The 11536-nt window shown below is 43.8% G+C and overlaps 1 protein-coding gene across 2 annotated transcripts in view; it reads right to left on the bottom strand.

The window, feature by feature from the left end:
* Positions 1-290: 290 nt before the first annotated feature.
* LOC118363022 (vascular endothelial growth factor C-like) overlaps positions 291-11536 on the bottom strand; it is a 68460-nt gene continuing 57214 nt past the window's right edge. The window contains exons 6-8 of one of the 2 annotated variants that reach the window (XM_052486696.1): positions 10380-10704; positions 7409-7486; positions 291-902 (exon numbers count right to left, since the gene is read on the bottom strand). In XM_052486696.1, the coding sequence (XP_052342656.1) occupies positions 887-902; positions 7409-7486; positions 10380-10704 (419 nt within the window). In that variant the 3' untranslated portion in view covers positions 291-886. Of the gene's footprint in view, positions 903-6173; positions 7487-10379; positions 10705-11536 lie in introns of those variants that run through there. The other variant, XM_035743776.2, reaches the window with a different exon arrangement.

The raw sequence follows: 11536 nt of genomic DNA, 5'->3' as shown, positions 1-11536 counted from the left end.
ATCAGTGAGACAATGTTTTTTCTCTTTCAGCTTTCTTTCTTTCCTCTGTTGATGCGATGGCTGTTTCTGGTTTTCTGTCTGTTTCACGGTCCACAGTCTCACATGTTCTGTCCGACTCCTTCTGAGGTGAACCAATGGGAAAACCATTTGGACGGAATTCAGAGACAGAGTGTGTTCTACCATGTCATTGGAAAGCCCTGTTTCTGGAAAGGAAGGAACTTACTTTGAGCATACAGGTATACTTTGAACAGACATATGTACAGTAGCAGTCAAAAGTTTGGACACACCTACTCATTCCAGGGTTTTTCTTTATTTACATTGTAGAATAATAGTGAAGACGTCAAAACTATGAAATAACACATATGGAATCATGTAGTAAACAAAAAAGTGTTAAACAAATCAAAATATATTTTACATTTTAGATTTTTCAAAGTAGCAACCCTTTGCCTTGATCACAGCTTGCACACTATTGGCATTCTCTCAACCAGCGGCTGGATTAAGATCAAATCAAATCAAATCAAATGTATTTATATAGCCCTTCGTACATTAGCTGATATCTCAAAGTGCTGTACAGAAACCCAGCCTAAAACCCCAAACAGCAAGCAATGCAGGTGTAGAAGCACGGTGGCTAGGAAAAACTCCCTAGAAAGGCCAAAACCTAGGAAGAAACCTAGAGAGGAACCAGGCTATGTGGGGTGGCCAGTCCTCTTCTGGCTGTGCCGGGTGGAGATTATAACAGAACATGGCCAAGATGTTCAAATGTTCATAAATGACCAGCATGGTCCAATAATAATAAGGCAGAACAGTTGAAACTGGAGCAGCAGCACGGCCAGGTGGACTGGGGACAGCAAGGAGTCATCATGTCAGGTAGTCCTGGGGCATGGTCCTAGGGCTCAGGTCCTCTGAGAGAGAGAAAGAAAGAGAGAATTAGAGAACGCACACTTAGATTCACACAGGACACCGAATAGGACAAGAGAAGTACTCCAGATATAACAAACTAACCCTAGCCCCCCAACACATAAACTACCGCAGCATAAGTACTGGAGGCTGAGACAGGAGGGGTCAGGAGACACTGTGGCCCCATCCGAGGACACCCCCGGACAGGGCCAAACAGGAAGGATATAACCCCACCCACTTTTCCAAAGCACAGCCCCCACACCACTAGAGGGATATCTTCAACGACCAATTTACCATCCTGAGACAAGGCCGAGTATAGCCCACAAAGATCTCCGCCACGGCACAACCCAAGGGGGGGGCGCCAACCCAAACAGGAAGATCACATCAGTGACTCAACCCACTCAGGTGACGCACCCCTCCCAGGGACAGTATGAAAGAGCCCCAGTAAGCCAGTGACTCAGCCCCTGTAATAGGGTTAGAGGCAGAGAATCCCAGTGGAAAGAGGGGAACCGGCCAGGCAGAGACAGCAAGGGCGGTTCGTTGCTCCAGAGCCTTTCCGTTCACCTTCCCACTCCTGGGCCAGACTACACTCAATCATATGACCCACTGAAGAGATGAGTCTTCAGTAAAGACTTAAAGGTTGAGACCGAGTTTGCGTCTCTGACATGGGTAGGCAGACCGTTCCATAAAAATGGAGCTCTATAGGAGAAAGCCCTGCCTCCAGCTGTTTGCTTAGAAATTCTAGGGACAATTAGGAGGCCTGCGTCTTGTGACCGTAGCATACGTGTAGGTATGTACGGCAGGACCAAATCTGAGAGATAGGTAGGAGCAAGCCCATGTAATGCTTTGTAGGTTAGCAGTAAAACCTTGAAATCAGCCCTTGCCTTGACAGGAAGCCAGTGTAGGGAGGCTAGCACTGGAGTAATATGATAAAAAAAAATTGGTTCTAGTCAGGATTCTAGAAGCCGTATTTAGCAATAACTGAAGTTTATTTAGTGCTTTATCCGGGTAGCCGGAAAGTAGAGCATTGCAGTAGTCTAACCTAGAAGTGACAAAAGCATGGATACATTTTTCTGCATCATTTTTGGACAGAAAGTTTCTGATTTTTGCAATGTTACGTAGATGGAAAAAAGCTGTCCTTGAAATGGTCTTGATATGTTCTTCAAAAGAGAGATCAGGGTCCAGAGTAACGCCGAGGTCCTTCACAGTTTTATTTGAGACGACTGTAAAACCATTAAGATTAATTGTCAGATTCAACAGAAGATCTTCTTTGTTTCTTGGGACCTAGAACAAGCATCTCTGTTTTGTCCGAGTTTAAAAGTAGAACGTTTGCAGCCATCCACTTCCTTATGTCTGAAACACATGCTTCTAGAGAGAGCCATTTTGGGGCTTCACCATGTTTAATTGAAATGTACAGCTGTGTGTCATCCTCATAGCAGTAAAAGTTAACATTATGTTTTCGAATGACATCCCCAAGAGGTAAAATATATAGTGAAAACAATAGTGGTCCTAAAACGGAACCTTGAGGAACACTGAAATTTACAGTTGATTTGTCAGAGGACAAACCATTCACAGAGACAAACTGATATATTTCTGACAGATAAGATCTAAACCAGGCCAGAACTTGTCCGTGTAGACCAATTTGGGTTTCCAATCTCTCCAAAAGAATGTGGTGATCGATGGTATCATAAGCAGCACTAAGGTCTAGGAGCATGAGGACAGATGCAGAGCCTCGGTACGATGCCATTAAATGTCATTTACCACCTTCACAAGTGCTGTCTCAGTGCTATGATGGGGTCTAAAACCAGACTGAAGCATTTCGTATACATTGTTTGTCTTCAGGAATGCAGTGAGTTCTAAACTTTTGAGAGGAATGGAAGATTCGATATTGGCCGATAGTTTTTTATATTTTCTGGTCAAGGTTTGGCTTTTTCAAGAGAGGCTTTATTACTGCCACTTTTAGTTAGTTTGGTACACATCCGGTGGATAGAGAGCCGTTTATTATGTTCAACATAGGAGGGCCAAGCACAGGAAGCAGCTCTTTCAGTAGTTTAGTTGGAATAGGGTCCAGTATGCAGCTTGAAGGTTTAGAGGCCATGATGTGGAGGATAAAGGGTCTGGGTGGAAGATAAAGAGTTTGGGTGGAAGATAAAGAGTATGGATGGAAGATAAAGAGTCTGGGTGGAAGATAAAGAGTCTGGATAAAGATAAAGGGTCTGGGTGGAAGATAAAGGGTCTGGGTGGAAGATAAAGAGTCTGGATAAAGATAAAGAGTATGGATGGAAGATAAAGGGTATAGGTGGAAGATAAAGGGTCTGGGTGGAAGATAAAGAGTCTGGGTGGAAGATAAAGGGTATGGGTGGACCATAAAGAGTCTGGGTGGAAGATAAAGGGTCTGGGTGGAAGATAAAGGGTCTAGATGGAAGATAAAGAGTATGGGTGGAAAATAAAGGGTCTGGGTGGAAGATAAAGAGTTTGGGTGGAAGATAAAGAGTATGGATGGAAGATAAAGGGTCTGGGTGGAAGATAAAGAGTCTGGATGAAGATAAAGGGTCTGGGTGGAAGATAAAGAGTCTGGGTGGAAGATAAAGGGTCTGGGTGGAAAATAAATGGTCTGGGTGGAAGATAAAGAGTCTGGGTGGAGAATAAAGGGTCTGGGTGGAAGATAAAAGTCTGGGTGGAAGATAAAGGGTCTGGGTGGAAGATAAAGGGTCTGGGTGGAAGATAAAGAGTCTGGATGAAGATAAAGGGTCTGGGTGGAAGATAAAGAGTCTGGGTGGAAGATAAAGGGTCTGGGTGGAAAATAAAGAGTCTGAGTGGAAGATAAATGGTCTGGGTGGAAGATAAAGAGTCTGGGTGGAGAATAAAGGGTCTGGGTGGAAGATAAAAATCTGGGTGGAAGATAAAGGGTCTGGGTGCAAGATAAAGGGTCTGGGTGGAAGATAAAGGGTCTGGGTGGAAGATAGAGACAGGATGGAAGATAAAGAGTCTGGGTGGAAGATAAAGAGTCTGGGTGGAAGACTAAGGGTCTGGGTGGAAGATAAAGAGTCTGGATGGAAGATAAAGGGTCTGGGTGGAAGATTAAGTGTCTGAGTGGAAGATAAAGGGTCTGGGTGGAAGATAAAGGGTCTGGGTGGACGATAAAGGGTCTGGGTGGAAGATAAAGAGTCCGGGTGGAAAATAAAGGGTCTGGGTGGAAAATAAAGTGTCTGGGTGGAAGATAAAGAGTCTGGGTGGAAGATAAAGAGTCTGGGTGGAAGATAAAGGGTCTGGGTGGAAGATAAAGAGTATGGATGGAAGATAAACAGTCTGGGTGGAAGATAAAGAGTATGGATAAAGATAAAGGGTCTGGGTGGAAGATAAAGAGTCTGGATAAAGATAAAGGGTCTGGGTGGAAGATAAAGGGTCTGGGTGGAAGATAAAGAGTCTGGATAAAGATAAAGAGTCTGGATAAAGATTAAGGGTCTGGGTGGAAGATAAAGAGTCTGGGTGGAAGATAAAGGGTCTGGGTGGAAGATAAAGGGTCTAGATGGAAGATAAAGAGTATGGGTGGAAAATAAAGGTTCTGGGTGGAAGATAAAGAGTTTGGGTGGAAGATAAAGAGTATGGATGGAAGATAAAGGGTCTGGGTGGAAGATAAAGAGTCTGGATGAAGATAAAGGGTCTGGGTGGAAGATAAAGAGTCTGGGTGGAAGATAAAGGGTCTGGGTGGGAAATAAATGGTCTGGGTGGAAGATAAAGAGTCTGGGTGGAGAATAAAGGGTCTGGGTGGAAGATAAAGGGTCTGGGTGGAAGATAAAGTGTCTGGGTGGAAGATAAATGGTCTGGGTGAAAGATAAAGAGTCTGGGTGCAAGATAAAGAGTCTGGATATAGATAAAGGGTCTGGGTGGAAGATAAAGGGTCTGGGTGGAAGATAATGAGTCTGGGTGGAAGATAAAGAGTCTGGTTGGAAGATAAAGAGTCTGGGTGGGAGATAAAGAGTCTGGGTGGAAATTAAAGGGTCTGGGTGGAAGATAAAGGATCTGGGTGGAAGATAAAGAATCTGGGTGGAAGATAAAGAGTCTGGATAAAGACAAAGAGTCTGGGTGGAAGATAAAGTGTCTGGGTGGAAGATAAATGGTCTGGGTGGAAGATAAAAAGTCTGGATAAAGATAAAGAGTCTGGGTGGAAGATAAAGCGTCTGGATAAAGATAAAGGGTCTGGATAAAGATAAAGAGTCTGGGTGGAAGATAAAGGGTCTGGGTGGAGATAAAGAGTCTGGGTGGAAGATAAAGGGTCTGGGTGGAAGATAAAGAGTCTGGATGGAAGATAAAGAGTCTGGATGGAAGATAAGGAGTCTGGGTGGAAGATAAAGAGTCTGGTTGGAAGATAAAGAGTTTGGGTGGAATATAAATAGTCTGGGTGAAGTGTAACAGAGAGTGAATAGGTGGAGGTAATGGAGGTAATGTGCTCCAGATGCATTGCACTGGTGAAGTGAGCAATGGTTAAGGGGTGAGGGTTGGGGGTTCAGGAGGACCAGGACCACCTGGTGTGTAAATAAGAAAGAGGTGGAGCTCTGTTTAACTGGGGAGACCAGCAATAACCCCCTTTATACCTCTCACAACTCCCCTCTCAATGGAACTATGAATTTACGACATTATTGGGGGGCTATGAAATACTTTGAAATACTTTATACCGTAATGAGCGGTCTCTCTAGTAGTTGAGGCAGGCCCAAAACGGGAATGTCCTGTCCAGGAATATGGCAGACCGACACACACACACACACACACACACACACACACACACACACACACACACACACACACACACACACACACACACACACACACACACACACACACACACACACACACACACACACACACACACTGATGCATTGGTGTAGGACAAGAGCAGCAAATGATTTACTATATTTACAGTGCTCAGAAGAAAAGTGTGTGTGAATATCAGGTGGACCCAGGCCAGTTCCAAAGCTCATAAATGCACATTTATTAAGTGCCATCTTGTGGTCTTTCACGTACCAACCCGGTGGCTAGCTTGCATATCCATGTCAAGATTAAAGCGTTCCAACTCTCCAGTTGAAATAAGCCAAAACCCACAGTCCATCTATCTTGCCTTCTTTCATTGCCCTTCCACCCAGACGCTTTTCTGCGTCCATTTCTAGTTTCTCTTCACACAAGACAAAAGACAGGACAAGTAAAAAGGAACTATTTGCTTCCACATAATCTTTCAACAGTCAGTTACATCCCGTCCAATCACTGACTCAGAGTAGCTGTGCGTCTTGCGAAATTGGTGATTTATTTTCTAGTAGAAAAACATAGGAACAATACAAACACAGTTGATGTAGAAAATGACCATGACATACTTCAACACTATAACAAGAACTCGACCTGCTCTTGTTTAAACCCATACGGAGTGAGCACCTTCGAAACATCTTAGTAACCATTTGTCCCGATGTGTCATTCATGGTAGACTTTGAAACATCCATTCACTTGTCCAAAGAGTTTTGGTCAGAGAATTAGGAGCATTCTCATACTGGTCTTCATTCTGCTGTACGGTAGATTGGATATCCTTGTCCATTTAGCTGATTAGGGTTTTCTATAGTAGTAGTATTCATTCATTGACAAGGCAGGATTCATGTATTAGTTCACCGTATCCCTTCCTTGGAGGTTTACTACTGGTGACTTACATTCATAGGATATCCTCATCATGTCATAAAATGGTTCAAACCTGGAAAAACGTATGGCTCTGATCCTAGAACTGAGAGTCCAATGTTAGTATGGCTGGTGAGGTGGTTGACCAAAGATAAAAGTGATATATAGTATATTTTCAAGTATCTAACATAAATGTGTATGCTGTGGATGGCAGTACAGAAATGGCATACTATTTTGTGTTAATTCATATGGACATTTAAATGACATTTTTGTTGTGTAAATATAGCCTGCCTTATGATCATAATTGTAAGATATGTGTGTACATTAGTTATTTACAGTCAGTAACTACAATTCAATATGATAAACTAGATTAGAAATACGTTAACAATATTCAACTTTTATTTTAAAGAGGCATCACATGATGCACACATTTCGATCACAGTGTATTTTCTTGGAAAGGTTGAAATTGCAATAAACAAAGAGGTTGCAAACATTTAGTGGCAATAAATTATATCATCGATATCTGACATACGAATAACAAACAAATACAAAATAACAAAAATAAGGCTTCGCCTTCAATTTGTCCCCATCCTTCAGTCTTTTCATTAGATCCTCTCGTGATATTTGGGGTTCACATCAATATGTCCATAATATTTCCCAAGTGTCACTTTATAATTCCAAAGTAGCCCACAAACTATGTGTCCTTTCAACCATTTCCCAGGCTAGGTACTTCTCCACACGATTGCGGCTAGCATAGCAATAGCAATAGATTCTAATCATTATAACCGGGTAGAAGGTCAGCTGCATAATGTGAACTCAAAGTTAATCCTGTCCTCTCCAGTATGTTGGTACGCACCGGCAGACCTCCTCACTGAAGTAAAAACCTGATGCACAGCGTCGACTCCTCCGCACGTCACAAGGTGGTCTGTGGCAGCTAGGGGAAGACAAAAGACGATTCATGTTAAAGGTACATTTCCATTTTTTAAAACTTGATATTCATCATCTCCAGCATCACCCCAACATCAACATATGGGAAAATGGCGCGTTTCAATGACATCTTCAACTAATTAGTTGTAAGGGGTGCGTAACTGGTGGCAGTAAAGTCAGACGCAGGAGAGCAGAACTAGGCAATAGCCGGAGCAGTTTAATTTCAAAACCAACGGCATAAAGAACAGGAAGTTGTGACATTAGTAGACAAATAGTAGGCAAATAGTAGGCAATGCTCATAGTTGGTTAAAATCACGATGGACACCGATGATGTCATCGGGAACACTTATTTTCCTCTGTATTTTTTACTACAAAACACAGAACGTGCCATTTTCACATATATTTTCACATATATTGATGTTGGGTTGGGCAGAAGGTGATGAATATGAAGTAGCATTTTTTGTAAATTTCCCTTTAAATCATGTAACGTGCAGGAGTTTTAAACATATACATAACCACAGGTTTAGTAGTCCATTCTGGTATACTCTTTCTTTTAATATTTGTCCTACGAGGTACAACCTCTTGCTCAGTATATGTCAATTTTATGGCATCGATATAAGGAAGTCCCTCAGGCTTCTTCAGGAAATTAACCTTTTCTAGTAAGTTTGGTATCAAATAAAAACAGGAAGAAACGAAAGCTGATTCTATTCTATCGGCCGTGTTCCCGATATTGGATCCTTACTGCAGATGGATAGTCATAAATCATATTAACGTGGGGCTACAAGGGGTCACCGTAGTGGGTTGTGGGTTGTTCCTTCAGGCAGGGGGAACTAGCAGTTAACTGACAGCAGTAAGGCAGTGAAACCTTTTATTTGCAAGTGAAATATGTTGTACTATGACCAATAAACACCAAGCCCTTAAAGAGGGCTCATATTGACTAACTGGGTATAGTTTATCACCCTGGCACTGGTTTAAGACCACAGGAGCAGAACTGGCAACATCACCTGAAGAGTGAGATCACTGGTAAATGGGCAGCCCTTATGTCAGTGTTTTTATCGCAGTGTAATGTGCAAGACTTGCAAGTTAATTTACAACTCTGGGCGGATTTGTATTCACAGGACTTCTCTCCTTGCAGACTTCTAAAAAATAAAGGGGCTGTCAGCTTTGAAATTAAAATGATGTATGTCTAATTTGTGTGTGAGGGCATCTGGAAAGTGAACATGTATGGCATGCTGAAACAGGAAAGTGCCTTCCCCAAACTGTTGCCACAAAGTTGGAAGCACAGAATCATCTAGAAAGTCATTGTATGTTGAAGCGTTAAGATTTCTCTTCACTGGAACAAAAGGGCAAACCATGAAAAACAGCCCCAGACCTCCACCATACTTTACAGTTGGCACTATCAATTCGTGCAGGTTGCATTTCCTGGCATCCGCCAAACCCAGATTTATCCGTCGGACTGTCAGATGGTTAAATATCACTCCAGAGAACGCTTTTCCACTCCTCCAGAGTCCAATGGCGGCGAGTTTAACACCACTCCAGCCGACGCTTGGCATTGCACATGGTGATCTTAGGCTTGCGTGCGGCTGCTCGGCCATGGAAGCACATTTCATGAAGCTCCCGATGAACAGTTGTTCTGACATTGCTTCCAGAGGCAGTTTGGAACTCGGTAGTGAGGGCAACCAGGGACAGACGATTTTTACTTGGTACGTGCTTCACCACTTGGCAGTCCTGTTCTGTGAGCTTATGTGGCCTACCACTTTTCTTCTAGATGTTTCCACTTCACAATAACAGCACTTACTGTTGACCAGGGCAGAAATTTGAGGAACTGACTTGTAGGAAAGGTGGCATCCTTTGACGGTGCCACGTTGAAAGTCACTGAGCTCTTAAGTACGGCCCATTCCACTGCCAATGTTTGTCTTTGGAGATTGCATGGCTGTGTGCTCATTTTTATACATCTGTTAGCAACAGGTGTGGCTGAAATAGCCAAATCCAGAAATGTGAAGGGGTGTCCACATACGTTTGGCCATGTAGGGTATATGGTACAGCAGGTCATATGAGTTTCTCTGTATGCCAATACACATGTTTTTGAGTCCTCAATTGTACTCATCAGTTAATATAATTCATATATTCCATTGGTTCGCTGACACAATAACTCTTCACTTTCTATTTGAGTCCGTCATTCTCGCTTTGTTGGCGTTCTCAATGACAGAACACGCCACAGCTCTGGATGTGCGGCCGTATACATTCTCTCCGTTACCCAGAATCTGGACGCTGGATGTCCTGAATCAAGTACATTTAGCATGGCTCTGATAGACACCAGCTGGAGAGGGTTAGTCTTACACAGGCCATGTCATTTTAGGGTTTGGCAAACACAGCTGTGGTACAGCCTTGGGGCTTCGCGGCGTGGATCTAACAGGACTTATACCTAGGCTGCATCCCAAATGGCACCCTGTTCCCTATTTAGTGCACTACTTTGACCAAGAGCCCTATGCCCTGGTCTCGTCTCCAGCAGAGTACTGGGTTCAACTGGAACTGGAATTCCATTAATAAGTCAGGAACGCTCCAAACCACACTCTCCTCTAAGTCACTTAGTCTCTTCTTTCCACATTGATCAACAGAGAGAGGTTCTCATCCCCCCCTTCAGTCCTTCGTCTTGACTGGCTGCCTGAAATTACCAATGACTACGCTAATGTATACGGTCTGTGATGGAAATATGCGTTTGAAAAGATCTGAAAAGGTTGTCACGCTAGCAATTTGGAATGTCATCATCAGACTTATCCCTATCCTCCACTCTTTCCCTTCTCCATGTCGTCGTCCTCCTCCTTTTCAACAATCCTTCTCATCCTTCATCATCATCATCATCATCATCATCATCATCATCATCATCAAGCTGCATTTACCTGCAGGTGGCCTGGTGGAACCTTTTGCCTTTCAGGAAGCACCTGTTGGGTGACTCGTTGCACTCGCAGGCACACTTGGTGCGGTTGAGCGGCTGGTGCCTGGGGCACGTCCTGGCGCAGGAGCACTGGCACGTGTCTTTATTGAAAAGCTGGTGCGGCCCACAGGACGAGGGGAGCATCTTACACACACACTGGCACGTGTTCTTATCCAGGTAGCGGTGGGGTCCGCATGCGCCCGAGGCCCGGAGCTGTCGCCTGCAAACACACTGGCACGTCTCCTCGTCCAACTCCTTATCTGACCCGCAGACATCCGCTTCAAACGAGTCTAGAGAGATACAGGGGAGGACATTAGATTGGAATTATACTGAACAAAAATATAAACGCAACATGCAACCATTTCAAAGTTTTACTGAGTTACTGTCCATAGGAAATTAGTCAATTGAAATAAATTAATTAGCTCCTAACCTATGGATTTCACATGACTGGGGATACAGATATGCATCTGTTGGTCACAGACGTAAAAAAAAAGGGTAGGGGCGTGGATCAGAAAACCAGCCAGTAACTGGTAACCACCATTTGCCTCATGCAGCGCGACACATCTCCTTCACATAGAGTTGATCAGGCTGTTGATTGTGTCCTGTGGAATGTTGTCCCACTCCTCTTCAATGGCTGTGAGAAGTTGCTGGATATTGGCGGGAACTGGAACACGCTCTCGTACACGTCAATCCACAGCATCCCAAACATGCTCAATGGGTGACATGTCTGGTGAGTAGGCAGGCCATGGAAGAACTGGGACACTTTCAGCTTCCAGGAATTATGTACAGATCATGCTGAAACACGAGGTGATGGAGGTGGATGAATGGCATGACAGGATCTCATCACGGCATCTCTGTGCATTCAAATTGCCATTGATAAAATGCAATTGTGTTCATCAGCTTATGCCTGTCCATACCATAACCCCACCGCCACCATGGGACACTGTTGAGCAAACCGCTCGCCCACACGACACCATACACGTGGTCTGCGGTTGTGAGCCCCGGTTGAACGTACTGCCAAATTCTCTAAAACGACATTGGAGGTGGATAATGGTAGAGAGATTAACATTAAATTCTCTGGCAACAGCTCTGGTGAACAGAGCTGAAAAATGTAGCAACCTC

The sequence above is a fragment of the Oncorhynchus keta genome, chromosome 29 (assembly GCF_023373465.1).
Source record: "Oncorhynchus keta strain PuntledgeMale-10-30-2019 chromosome 29, Oket_V2, whole genome shotgun sequence".
In the NCBI taxonomy this organism is placed as follows: domain Eukaryota; kingdom Metazoa; phylum Chordata; class Actinopteri; order Salmoniformes; family Salmonidae; genus Oncorhynchus; species Oncorhynchus keta.
Note: the sequence above shows the minus strand (reverse complement) of the source record. Positions and strands in the feature narration are given on the sequence as shown.